The sequence below is a fragment of the Gouania willdenowi genome, chromosome 17, assembly GCF_900634775.1.
Source record: "Gouania willdenowi chromosome 17, fGouWil2.1, whole genome shotgun sequence".
Classification (NCBI taxonomy): domain Eukaryota; kingdom Metazoa; phylum Chordata; class Actinopteri; order Blenniiformes; family Gobiesocidae; genus Gouania; species Gouania willdenowi.
Window position 1 is genome coordinate 10,010,474 of NC_041060.1, and position 14,415 is coordinate 10,024,888.

General features: G+C 36.1%; 2 protein-coding genes across 3 annotated transcripts; both read right to left on the minus strand.

The window, feature by feature from the left end:
• Positions 1-1,365: 1,365 nt before the first annotated feature.
• Positions 1,366-5,704, minus strand: selenop2 (selenoprotein P2). Of its 2 annotated transcripts, none has more exons than XM_028472218.1 (5): positions 5,595-5,704; positions 4,746-4,998; positions 2,849-3,061; positions 2,563-2,671; positions 1,366-1,755 (listed from the first exon to the last, which is right to left on the minus strand). In XM_028472218.1, the coding sequence occupies exons 2-5, from the start codon at positions 4,973-4,975 to the stop codon at positions 1,642-1,644; spliced, it is 666 nt and encodes a 221-aa protein (XP_028328019.1). In that variant the 5' UTR covers positions 4,976-4,998; positions 5,595-5,704; the 3' UTR covers positions 1,366-1,641. The 2 variants fall into 2 exon arrangements, with proteins under 2 accessions (XP_028328019.1, XP_028328020.1); XM_028472219.1 differs by lacking the exon at positions 5,595-5,704 and adding an exon at positions 5,096-5,151.
• Positions 5,705-9,534: 3,830 nt separating this feature from the next.
• Positions 9,535-14,292, minus strand: LOC114478886 (THAP domain-containing protein 1). Its single transcript, XM_028472216.1, has 4 exons — positions 13,875-14,292; positions 12,591-12,750; positions 11,209-11,384; positions 9,535-10,109 (listed from the first exon to the last, which is right to left on the minus strand). The coding sequence occupies exons 1-4, from the start codon at positions 14,022-14,024 to the stop codon at positions 9,726-9,728; spliced, it is 870 nt and encodes a 289-aa protein (XP_028328017.1). The 5' UTR covers positions 14,025-14,292; the 3' UTR covers positions 9,535-9,725.
• Positions 14,293-14,415: the final 123 nt, after the last annotated feature.

Consider the following 14,415-nt stretch of genomic DNA (forward strand, 5'->3'; position numbering starts at 1 on the left):
TCATAAATGGGAGAAGATTGGAGAAGTACATCTTGCTATGGTTCACACAGAGTGGGAGGGTGTGGAGTTACTGGAAGCAACTCTGAGCAATGCTTCAAACACACTCAGCTGATCAGAGAAAACAACATCAGTGTACATACAAATACAGAAGAATATTCAGATGAAGGAGCACACATTAGTGCAGGGGTTCTCAACCTTGGGGTCAGGATCCCATTTGGGGGTTGCGAGACACTGAGAGGGGGTCGCCGAATATTTTTTGAACAATTTAAGCCAATTTTTGCTTATTTTTACCCTTATTCTGCAACTACACCCAACTTGCGACATTTTAACCCATTTTCATCACTTTTTCTTGCCATATTTTGCTTGTTTTTAAAGCAGTTTTGCTGCTTTACTCCCATTTCTGCCACTTTTCCATCAAATTTTAATGCCTTTTCTGCACATTTTTTCCCACTTTCAAGACATTTTCTGCACATATAAACGCTTTCCACCATTTTTCCTACCTCATGTCACATATGTTGACCCATTATTTTAACTTTTAACCTGTTTTTACCATATTTCATGCTTTCTTTTTTTTTTTTTTTTTTTTTTTTTTTTGCCATTTTAACCACATTTATCAATTTTGATAGTTTTTTACTATCCATTTTTGGCCACTCTAATTTGCAACTTTTAACCAATTGCTGTGGTTTTTAAAAACCCATTTCATCACCTTTCCCACCATTTTTGGTCACTGTTGACCCAATGTATTTTCTGATTAAAAGGATTTACATCTTTAAGATACAGACAGGAACAGAACGGAACGTTGCACCTCAAATCATGACTGACTGTGGATATTTCACACTGGACCTCAAGCAGCTTAGGTTCTGTTCCTCACCCGTCTTCCTCCAAACCCTTGGACCTTGATTCCCAAATGAAAGACACACTCTACTTTCATCAGAAAAGAGGACCTTAGTCAATAGTCCAGCAGTCCAGTCCTTCTTCTCTTTTTTTTGTTCTGCATAAACTGAGAAGTAAATGATTTCTTAACAGTATTCTAATTTTTTGAATTCCTGTTTTCGTGGGTTTTATGAGCTGGAAGCCCAAATTATGTAAAAATAAACAAATAAATACTTGAAATCTTTTAAATTGTGGGCCCTCAATCTATAATCTATGAAAGTTTAACTTTTTGAATGGAAATATGGAAACTTTTCAATGCTATTCTAATTTTTTGGAAAAGGGTTTGTATATACTATTGCCCAAATAATAATAAACTTGCTGGATAACTGTGGATATTATTCAGATAAATAAATAAATGTGTTTATCACAGATTCATAAAACAATGGATCATCATTTTGCTGACTTTTGTGGATGGACCCCAAAAATCTCTCCTCTTTATCCCCCCTTATAGATGACCCTGTCTACACATGACTGTTCTTCAATCTTCATGTCTGTGTTCAACCACCTTCAGGTACAGTGGGGGTCCCCGGTCTCTGGGACCATTATTTTGGGGATCGCGGGATGAAATTGATTGCGAACCACTGCATTAATGTATGTACGATAAGTCACGGGTGGGGTTCAGCATCCTCTTACATCCCGCCGCCATCGCTGCAGTTTGCAGGGTGATGAACGCTAAAGCTAATGGTGATGGTCTGATTGGTTTGGGGTCTAATGATGATGATGAGTAGCAGGAGTGGGCGCTGTGACTGAAGTTGTCTGGTTAACCAGAGTTGTTCCATTCACACCAGTGCTGTTTCCATCGCTCAATGAAGCCGAGTGTGTCTGAAAAACAAAACAGTAATACTGATGTGATGGAATACAGAAATCTATCACCTGGTCAGCTCCGGTCAGAATGCCGTAAACAGGCCAGATATAGCACACTGATAACGTACACCAAGGTCTCTGACTACATGTTTTGACTACCGCTATGACATAAGCTGAGAGCACCAAACGGCAGCAGATTCACAAGGACGCACACTTTCAGATGGTTATCCTGCAAATCTAATTCCAGTTAATTGTGTCTTCTTATTTGAAATAATATGTTAAGGTGTCATTTATTCAGACACGTTTCGCCAACTGTCAGTCTTCCTCAGCGGCATCTACTGATTGCTTTGATGTATCCTTCGTAGGGATGTCCCGATGTCCCTTTTTTCACTTCTGATACCGATGTTGCAGGCCTGAGTATTGGCAGATACCGATCCAATACGATATCAGCATGAATCATACATACTTTTATTACTTATTTTGCAGCGTGGAATGTTAGATAAGGCTTGAAAAACAGAAAACAATAGTCAGCAACAGTAGGTATGAGAAAAACGGACCCATTTATTGTTAACCAATTGGTTGCATACATTTTAACCTTCAACATAATATCTACAGTATTCTATAATTGAATAAATATAATATCGTATATATTGGAGATTTTAGATGCAGTTTGACAAAATCCAATATTCGTTTCCTGGCTGATATCGGACCGATCTCCGATATCAATATCGGATCGGGACACCCCTAATCCCTAGGAGTTCTTTCACGAGGACAGTATCAACACATCTGATTGAGTGCTTTGTTTGGTGCATAATGGATACTCACGGTGCAGTTGCAGATGTTTGTCAGATAAGTGACTCGGATGGCAGCCTCCACGTACGGGTTCGTCAGGAAACTGTGTGGTAGAACAATGTGGAAGGTGAGGAGCCCACACCTGAAGAGAGATTAAACAGGAGGAAAATTATAGTTCGTTTAATGATTTTAAAAAATGAATTTAATAAAAAAAAAAAAAACATTTTATAAAAATTATATTTCACAAAAATTTGGTTAAGAACTTAACATAGAAAATTTGATTAGTTGGAAATAAAACAAATATCTTGGTTAACTTGACCGATCATAAATCAGGAAGTCATCTTTATCCCCGTCCAGAGCGTCCCACACGTCGTTTTGAAGGGGTGCCTGCTGATAAACTGGGACCCCAGCAGGCGCTCTTCTCTTTAGCTCCGAGTACATGGTTCTGGAATGAGCCTCTCGATCATTCACTATCATGTACGACACGTCAGTCAGATTACTGCGAGTCAGCTTGTCACGCAGGCGTCCAATGCTGAGGTGGAGAAAGAGAGGAAAGGGAAGAGCTACTGAGTGAAGATGTTTTCTTCAAACAACTAAACCAAAACATTAATTTAATCCACTTTATTGTATTGTAAAACTGTCTAATTTGGAATCCGATTGGTCATCCAGAGGTTCAACAAATTATTGCACGCTATGAACAAATAGAGTAGCTACACGAGTAATGAAAAGTACATGTTGCAAAAGTGCTTGTTTGTCATGAATGTGTAGGACCTGTTTGATACTGCCACATGCAACTTCCAAAAGTAAACAGACAAATTGGCTCCAAAAACCCACAAAGTGACAGAAAAATACTCAAGATGACGTCAAAAATTACTGAAAAACGGCAACAAAAACATGCAAAATAAGAGATAACTAGAATAGCTAGAAGAGAATAGCTTTGTGGATTTTTTGTATTATTTTGTACATTTTCCCTCTTATTTTGTGTATTTACTTGATGTTTGTGGGGTTTTCTTGAAGAAAATGCAAGTGAGAATGCAGGTGCTGGCCCGCATCTAACTGTATTAGCTTAGCATTAGCTAGCATTAGCTAGCATTAGCATTACATTAGCATTTGCTAGCATTAACATTACATTAACTTAGCATAGCATTAGCTAGCATTAACATTTAACCTAGTAATAGCATTAACCTAATATTAACATTAACCTAACATTAGCACTAACCTAACATCGGCATTCGCCTAGCATTAACACTAACCTAGCATTAGCCTAACATTAGCCTAATAATAGCATTAGCTTAATATTAGCATTAACCTAACATTTGCACTAACCTAGCATTAGTACCAATCTAACAATAGCATTCACTTAGCATTAGCACTAACCTATCATTAGCATTAGCCTAGCATTAGCCTAATAATAGCATTATCCTAATATTAGCAATAACCTAACTTTAGCACTAACCTAACATTAGCATTCAACTAGCATTAGCACTAACCTAGCATTAGTTTTAGCATTAGCCTAGTATTAACCTAGTAATAGCATTGACCTAACATTAGCACTAACCTAGCATTAGCACTAACCTAACATTAGCATTCACTTAGCAATAGCACTAACCTAGCATTAGCATTAGCCTAGCATTAGCCTAATATAGCATTTTCCTAATCTTAGCAATAACCTAACATTAGCACTAACCTAATATTAGCATTCAACTAGCATTAGCACTAACCTAGCATTAGCTTTAGCATTAGCCTAGCATTAACCTAGTAATAGCATTGATCTAACATTAGCATTCAGCTAGAATTAGCACTAACCTAGCATTAGCATTTGTCTAGCTATAGCATGCCTCCTGCATCCTTACTAAATATACTAAATGACACCAAAAACCCACAAACAACATGAAATATACAAAAACAAATTTACAAAATATTATCAGAAACACATAAAATGGGATCAATAACACACTGAGAGAAAATTGTACTAAATGACACCAATAACACACAAACAACGGCAGAAATTTGAATTCTCATAACGTGGCCCTTGGATCAGACGATAACATATTTGTGGCTCCCACTGTGATCAATCCCCATTTCTGCATCAGACAGTTTAACTGAGCATGTGAAAGTGTTGTGTTTTTGTGCTAAAGTAAGCTACCATTGGATAAGGAGAACAATTAATAAACCAGGCATTTCATTTAACACATGACATGGTCATTCATTCTTACTTGGACGCCTGTGTGAGGCACAACTGTCAGGTGGCCTTCAGCAGCGCCACGACAACCACATTACCCAGCAGCCCTTGCATGGGCGCCTGCCCGTCAATTTCCCAGTAGGGAGCAGGTTTGCAGATCCTTGAAGCATCAGAGTCTCCCTCCAGGAACAGCGTGGTGTGGGAGGCCCACAGCAGAGCAGGAAGGGCCACAAACAGGCTCAGCACTGTGGGAGGAGAGCCCATTGTCCCTCACTGGGTACAAGAACCTGGCAACAACAACAAAAAAAGGCTAGAAGTTAGTTTTTGATCTTTTTTTCAATCTTAATTTACAAAAAAAAAGTGTGTGAATTCTAATGCGCTGACAATTGAACAATAGTTCTAGTCGTCATCCAAACAAAGCAGACCCAGGACAAAGATCTTGGCAGTTTTCTTTCAGTCCAATCCAAATGGAATCTTATCCAAAATTCACCATAATCAAAAAGGATCAAATCCCTTTTGTCTCTGTGTCATCACATGTGGAGATAATCTGCTGAGATTTTTTTTTTTTTTTTTACAATAGAGCAAAGTCCTCACAAACAGAGAGAGGAACCGCTCAGACATTCTGGCACTAACACAGAATTACCACAGAGGCAAATAAAAGAACATTTATTTCTTGCCAGTGGCTGATCAAATGTGCAAAGACGTGAATACATTCAAATCTACCCAAATTTAATCAATAACCCACAATTTTAGCCTAATATTACCACTGGATAGACAGGTTCACATTCTGAGAGAGAATCATGGGTTTTAATAGAGAGATTTTGTTCAAAGTACAAATTAGCAAAGTTAGAGAGCATTTTTAGTTGAGCTGTGAGTCTCTTACCTCTTCTGAGTCCCTCTGTTCCACCAAACACACACACACGTAAAGCCCTTTTGTTTTTAAAGCCAGTGGAATGACCAAGCACTTCCCCCAAATCAAACAGGCCATGAGGCAAAGACTAGTTTACACAAAAACATGCACACTTTAAGTCAGATAACATTAGTTTGATCACGTAAAAAAAAAAAAAAAATACATACGACAAAAATATTTATTTATTTGTTGCATCTGTTGAGTTATTTTTTCCAATCAGGAAAATTGTTTGTAATAGAATTAAAAAAAAAAAAAAAAAAACCACAACAAAAAAGGTACCTTTGCCCATTTTTAACCCTTGCCCTGATGCATCATGACTAATACACTTAAAAACAACTAACACTCTCTAATGCAGGGGTTCTCAACCTTGGGGTCGTGTGACACTGGGAGGGTGTCGCCGTCACCAGGTGCCTACAAGAAACGAAAAATATTTTTTGAACAATTTCAGCCCATTTTTTATTATTTTTACTCTTTTTCTGCAACTACACCAAACTTGCCATATTTAAACCACTTTTAATCACTTTTTCCTGCTATATTTTCGCTACTTTTAATGCATTTCTGCCACTTCTCTATCAAATTTCAATGCCTTTTCTTCAAAATTTTTCCACTTTCCAGACATTTTAAACCCTTTTAAAAAACCTTTTAAACCCTTTTAAACCCTTTCCATTGCTAAATGTTAACCCATTATTGTCTTTTTGAACCTCTTTTCATCATAATTCATGCTTATTTTTGGCAGTTTAACCACATTCACAATTTGTCATTCCTATTATTTACCAGTTTAAACTAATTGTTCCTACTTTCCCCTCACACTTCTGCCACTTTTAGAGCCAATATTGACACTTTGAACCCTTTTTACCACTTTTCCCAGTGTGTTTTTGGCCACTTTAGTTAGCAACTTTACACTAATTTCTGTGGTTTTTAAAATCCCATTTTACCACCTTTTCCGCCATTTTTGGCTATTTTTCCACCCATTTTATTTCTGATTAAAACAAAGGTTTACATCTTTAAGATGACTACAGTATAGACCAAAATTCAGCCATTTTCTGTCCAGACCAGCCCACTACATTATTAGTGACACCATGTAGAAGCTGTTATTAAGTCAGTGATGCTCAACATGTGGCTCTTTACAGTATGTCTTAATTTTAATTAATATTCCCCCAGAAAACCTTTCAAAAGTGAAACTTTTAAACTCCTTTTTACCTATTTCCTTTGGCCATTTTGCAACTTCCTTTCTTCCATTTTTTGCCCCTTTTCCAAAAGTTCTGACACTTTTTTTTCTGACTTTAGCTCCTTTTGCCATCAAATATCCCTTTTGCCCCCTATTTTCCTCAATTTTTGCAAGATCTTTTTGACACTTTTATCCAATTTTTGTCCTTTCTTTAATTATTTGGCCACTTTTCATCCAAATAAGCTAACTTTTGCCCAATAAATACCACTTTTTTTCCTTTTTTCCCCTACGTTTTGCCTCTTTTTGTTCCACATTTTGCTTTTTTTCACTATTGTTTACCACATTTTGCTAATTAAAGCTACCCTTTGCCATTACTGTATATATCACCTGGTCACTCTAATCTGCTTTTGGCCCATTTTAGTCACTTTACACTCTTTTCTTGCCACATTTTTGCCATTTTTGGACCATTTTTGGCCACCTTTTACCATGTCTGCCTCCACTTGTTCGTCATTCTTCAATGTTCATGTCTGTGTTCAACCAGCTTCAGATACAGTGGTGCTCCCCGGTCTCTAACACCTTTATTTTGGGGGTCACGGTCTGAAAAGGTTAAAAACCACTGCTCTAATGAACTAAAGACTTCAAAAACATTCCTTTATTCACTCTAACGTTTATGTTTCTGTAACTTTATGTCTATAAATGCCATCCCATCCTATGTCGCGTGGCTGCGTATAGTTATGATGACCTGTGATCCACTACTGTGCTTACACAGCTAATATTGACTCTACGTTGTGGGTGCAAGCTCCAGCTTGTGAAGAGGTGAATGCCACCATGACATAAACAAAAGTGTTTACATTTCGCAAAGTCAGAGAACTTCTGATCAAAAAGCAGATCTGCGCTCGCTGCTAAAATGCTACAGTTTACTTTATGATGCAAAGTCGAGAAAATATATATCTATGATATGCTGCAGTGATATGAGACGACTCACAATAAGGTGACCGTACTGTTCCCTGAAAAACAACCTTGACGTATCCATTAAAAACAATATACGTGTTAGTGATGTAATGCCTACATTTTCTGTCCAACTGCTTTTCATTCAATTTTTTTTTAAAAAGTTTAAATGCATAAACATATACTATATACATAATAGGCCACCTTAGTATTATGTGCACTCACATTACATTTTAAAACCAAATAAACTTCTTGTCTGTGATTTATTCTGTTATTTTTAATGTGTCAACATATCATTTGCTGAGTCATGGTGCGAATATCTAGCCACTAGTGCCGTTTTGAAAACATCGTAAAAAATTCAAAAACTCTAATTTATGTTCTGCTCTAATTGACATGATTTCCTCCTGTAAATATTTTATAGTCCTGTATAAATTGTTCATTTTGATCATAACATTCATGCAAATTCAGCTTTTCCCCATTTCATGGGATGTAAATCTTTATCTGTGTTTTCAGAGTTCCTACTTCAGCTTCAGTCAAATGAAATTCAAGACTTTTTAAGACATTTTATTGCCATTTGAAATGAAATTTTGGACCAACTTCACAGTAAACACAATTGGGGGGAGAAAAAAAAAATGCCACATCAATTACATTTAGGTTTAGGGTACATTTTAACCAGTGTCTTGTGCAGACGTGCAAATTGGCGGCCCCCAAAGTGAAAACACAAAAATACACAAAATGACAGTAAATTAAAACAGACTGAAATAATCAAAATCACTCTAAAAACACACAAGATGACTACAGAAATAGTCAGAAATCTGTAAAACAACAAAAATACAAAAAAAAAACCCATTACCAAAAATATTCATAAGGCAATCTTTGTTAAATGTACATTTCCACATGTTGTTGAAAGTCCCTCTTTTGTAGTTGGTTCCGCTGTTATGATGCGCAATGTTACGGCAAATTATACGTTAAAATAAATAAATAAATAAATAATGTTACAATTTATTTTGAAATGTCTGACTAATCACATTAATATTTTTGTGTAAATGTAAGACTTTTGAAACATTGATTTAAGATATTTTAATGACAATTAAGGCTTTTTAAGGATCTGTGGGAACTCTGCTTTTATTTTGGAGATTTACTTATTTAATACTTCTTTCTTTTTTAGCTATTGACTTTAATCGCAACTTTGTTCTCGACATTTCAACTTCATTCCTGATTTGCCCAAAATCATTTTCTTCATCATTTTTGTCCCTAATCCACTTCTGTACAATACAAATCTTTGCATGTATTATTATAGGCAGTGGCTATCCGTACAGTTGCTCTATCAATATACCAACATTCTATCTGTACGCAGCGCCCCTATTTGGCCAGTTTAGGTCACGTGACTAAGACTAAACCTAACCCTAAAAATTGTTGCGATATTGGGTTATAACCTAACCATATATGACGCTACGTACTTGTACTATGGTAACTGTACAAATAGCACCGGGGGTTGTCTGCCAATATTTTCTGATACTTTTTTTAGCTGATATCGGACCGATATTAAATATCAATATCAGATCGGGGCACGCTTACTTATTTTAACCTTAATATATAATACACGCTTACTTATTTTAACCTTAATATATCATAGAATAACTAACAAATGGAGGTCGTCAGCCTGAGTTTTACGAGTCATGGTGTTGTGTGCGTGGGTGACTAGTGCATGTGTGCTGTGAAGGTTTTGGAAAGTGCAACAACAACAACAACAACAACCAAAGCGAGTAAACTCATCACTAAAAACAGGAGTGACGCTTTCAAACATCTTTTTTTTTTATTATGTAAACAGTCAGTGAAATACCACCAAACTGGACTTTAAAACCATCTCCTTACATTTAAAGCTCCTTTAAATATATAAACTCACACAGCATCTTCATAACCACTGTAAATCCCACGACAGCAAAGCTAAGCGATCATACAAAGCCAGTGGATTGTGGTGCATCAGCTCAGGATAAAACACGGATCAGTTCCTCCTCGTCGTTCTCTCCGACACCTTCAGTAGGACTATCACATGTGGCCATGAGTCCCAGGCTGAGCTCTGCTAGCTCCTCACAGCTAATGTCCGTCGTCACCATGATCTTGGTCTCCAGGCGGTTACACAGAGTCCTGTAGGAGGGTAAAGGGTACCCGATCTCTCTCAGGTACTCGTAGCCCTTCGTTCCCACTGCGCAGCGGATCTTCCGAGCTTTCATTATCGTCTCTGGGGACCAAACGGCACGACGGGAACGTTTGCTGAGGGAAAGGGCCCGGATCTGGTCCTCGTACAGGAAGTGGTGCAGGCCCTTTTCGATCCGGTCCAGCCGATAAAGACGCTTCTTCATCTCTTCTGCCTGAAGGAGATGAAGGCGAAGGAGGAGGATTAACGTAAAAAACACAAAGTTTATCTTCTAGAACAGGGGTCTCAGAATCAGTTTAGTTCAAGCACCAATCACAGACCAGTTCACAGGTTTTTTAGGCAAACTATTTCCACATGAATGTGCCATAATTTAGCACTTCCATCTATAAATTAGACAAAGTATGGAAGGCATGAATAATATTAAAGACTGATAACCTTAAATGTCCTTTGATTAAATTATTTTTTGACCAATTTGTATTCAATTAGGGGAGATATTGTGGAATAATTTGAGAAAAATTGCAGGATTTTTGGAAAAATTTTGAGCTCTTTCAACAATTTACAACTGAACTATTCAGTCATTTACAGCAGTAGTTCTCAACCTGTGAGACACTGGGAGGGGGTCACCAGATGCCTTCAAGAAATTAAGATTTTTTTTTTTAACAATTTGAGCCCATTTTTGCTGATTTTTACTGTTTTTCTGCAACTACACCAAACTTGCCAAATTTCAACCTGTTTTCATCACTTTTTCTTGCCATGTTTTTGCTCCTTTTAATGCATTTTTTCTACATTACTCCCTTTTTTGACACTTCATCAAATTTCAACGCTTTTTCTGCACATTTTTTTTTTCCACTTTCAAGACATTTTTTTCACTCTCAAGACATTTTTGGCACTTTCCACCACTTTTCTCACCTAATATCACAAATTTTGACCCATTATTGTCACTTTTAACCTCTTTTCACCATATTTAATGCTTATTTTTTTGCCAATTTAACCACATTCACAATTTTTCAATCCCATTATCTGCCAGTTTAAATGAATTGTTCCAATATTGACTCTTTGAACCCTTTTACCACTTTTTTTGTCAGTTTTTGACCACTCAAATGTGCAAATTTTAACCAATTTCTGTGGTTTTTAAAATCCCATTTCAGCACATTTTCCTCCATTTTTTTTTGGTCACGTTTAACCCATTTTATTTCTGATTAAAACAATGATTTACATCATTAATATGATGATATACTATGGCCCAAATAATAACAAACTCCCTGGATAACAGTGGATGTTATTCAGATACTGTGTTCTAGAAGCGGTGGTACCTCCTTCTGCAGTCTGGCAGTGTGCTGCATCTCCTGCTCCAGCTGTTTCTTCAGCAGCTGGCACTGGGAGCACGGCAGCTGATCTTCAGCCGTCCGCTCTGCATCGTCATCCTCCAGGCCAGGTAGCGGAGTCCGCCTAGCATAGCCGTGGTCACCAAAACTCTGCTCCTTCTCCACTAGACGCACAGGAAAATAGAAGAAAGATAAAGCTTGTAGTCCATTTACAGGCTTATTTGTTTCAAATATTATATTGTATAAAACTAAACGTTCTGTGCAATACTAAAGGTAGCAGTTACAGCAGTGTGGGGTCACCTGAAAAGTCTATATTTGATAAAACATAAGCAATGATTTAGAAAAAAAAAAAAAAAGTTTTTTTTTTATAATTATTAATCTTTTTCAAATTAAAACAACACACAATCTTAAACAAATGTATTCTATATTTTTTTTTCACTTTCTCAAATATAAATCTAGTTGAAACAGAATACAGCATAAAAACATGTGAGCTGGAGCAAGCTGCTTTGTGTTTGTAACACAGTATAACAAACATAATCAAAAGCAAATTCTAGAATTATTATTATTATTATTATTATTATTATTATTTTAAATGGGGTTATGACCCAAAACAGTTGGGAACCAGTGAGTTAGAGAATTAAAAATAAATATATCAAAGATTTGTCTGAAAAAAAAAAAAAAAAAAAAAAAACATATATTAGAGCTGCAATGATTACAAACAAAAAAAACCAAAAAAAAAAAGATTAATTAATTTTCTCTGCCTCAAAGCCTTGTTCATTTAAAACAATAATAATATATTTATTTGTTTTTTTAATCATGCTTGAATTTGTCATCTTAGGTTGACCCCACATTTAGTGGAATCTTTTCACAGCAAATAAGCCTTTTTTTCTGCTTTGCATTATATGCACATAATTAACAAATGTCATTTAGAAAAATTAAGAAGAAAACAAAGTGGTTGGTATTGGGTGATATTAGTTGTTGGTCCTTTTTTCTGTTTTTTATCTAAAATTGAGCTTTAATTAAGTAAACGCTTGTTTTATCCGATGACTAGATTAATCGATGGAATTACTCAATTACCAAAATATTCCACAGCTGCAGCATTGCTTATAACCGGAGCTCTTATTGTGAAAAGCTTGGAGCGCATGTTTATATTCTGTGTTACCTTGCAGCACCTGACTGTGTGTACTGAAATTACAACAGTTTAACCCTCAATTTCACCTCATAAAAGTGTTTATTAGTGTTTTAACTATTATTCAAACAGGAAGTAGCGGCTCCAGGAATGAGATGAACACTATTAATACAACAGTGTACAGATCAAGCGTCACCTGTGTTCATTATTCATCAGCTGTTTACAGGTATTGTCCACGCACCTGGTTCAGGTTTCAGTGGTAACAGGATGTAAGAACTGGTGACTGCGGGGTAAGGAGGTTCTCCGAAGTTAAACATAGTGGGGATGGCGTTGGGCTTCAGCTTCTTTCCACCAGCAGGAGAGCGTGCGATTTCCTCAAATTGACTCAATTCAAAATGATCCTTCCATAAATAAGCACAAAGACAGAAGAACAGACCGGATGAAAAAGTAGTTTTGTGACCAATTTTTTGTTGAATTTGGTGGAATTGTTTATGAAAAATTGCAAAATTTTACAACTATTTAAAGTTCTTTCCACAAATTTGAGATTAAAAATAACAAACCATGCCAAATATTGTGGGGATTCATTGAATTCATGAATTTGGAAAGACTTTAATAATCCCAGATAGAAATTATAGCAAGGAAGGAAGGAATTATAATCATGACTCAAGATATATAAAATTATCAAAATGTAAACACAGAGTCAAAACAAAGATTACATTACCATAAAAAATGAAATATATGAATAAATATGCATGAAGAATACAAGTATACAGTAATTACAACAAGTCTCTTTTAGTTACAACTGAATTATTTGTCATTTTCATGCTGCATGGATGCTTAAAAAGAGCATGTTAAACTTAATGTCTGGGGGCCACATGTGGCCCTTTAGAGCATCTGATTTGGCCCAAAAAGAAAAGGTAAAAAAAAATGAAAGATAAAACATGAATTACTGTGTAAAAGACCAACTAATTCAGTTGTAAATAAATATCACAGCCCATACATTTAATGAAACCCCAAAATATTCGCCAGGGCTTGCACTTCTATTCACAATTAAGTCTAAAAAAAATAAAAAATAAATGAAAAAATGGGAAAAAAATATTTTTTTTCCACATTAAAATAAAAAGGACATTTCTGTCATTTATTATATGCTGTATATATCAATTATACATAAAAAATGGGGCACAATATTGTTGAAATTGCTTGTTTTTTGCCTATAGTAATCAATTCGGGGTTTTTTTTTTTTTTTTGCACTTTTTAATAGATCAATCATTATTCTCTAAATACCATGTTTGCAACAATTTTCCACATTTTTATTACAGTTAAAAACACACTTTTCTGTCCAGTGTTTATTATTGTCATCACTGGTGTTAAATAGTGTGTAAAGCACTTCATTCAAGAGAGAAGGAACTCTCATCACAGAACGATAGATATTACACTATAACCTCTTTGCTGAGTGTTGTTGTTGTAAATAAAGTTTCCCCTCCATCATTTTGCTTTTTCACAGACAATTTAAGAGTAAACTTACTTCACAGAGCCTGGAGTGAGGCGTTGGTTCAAAGTCTCGTCGACAATTCACCACCCATTTCTTTTTACGTGCAGGATCTTTGGGAAACCTGAACAACTGTTTGCCTATGCTGGTGGAATTGGAGCAATTTGGAGCGGAACAGCCTCCCATTGCACACACTTTATAACAACAGTGTTAATAATAATAATAATGATGATGACCAGTGATATTTGATGGGACTCCACTCACTACTTTCAGCGCACAAGTTTCTTCACGTAAAAAACAATAAACGGGTGCATTTCCATAAATAATGAAGAGAAAGACCTCATAGCAACGCCTCGCGTTTTCACCACACGGTTCAATAAAAACAGTTTGCAGTACTTTAAGGCAATAGAATGTTTGTGACTTTGTTTGAGCCAAAATGGCGGACAGCTTCTCGGACTCGGAGGTTGGTTGAGTGACGTCTTGTTTACATTCACCCTCTGTATAAACGCCTGATTTAAATCGATACAAGAAGGAGGAGAAATGCTCGAAAGAAGAAAAAAAAATCCGGTTGAATTAA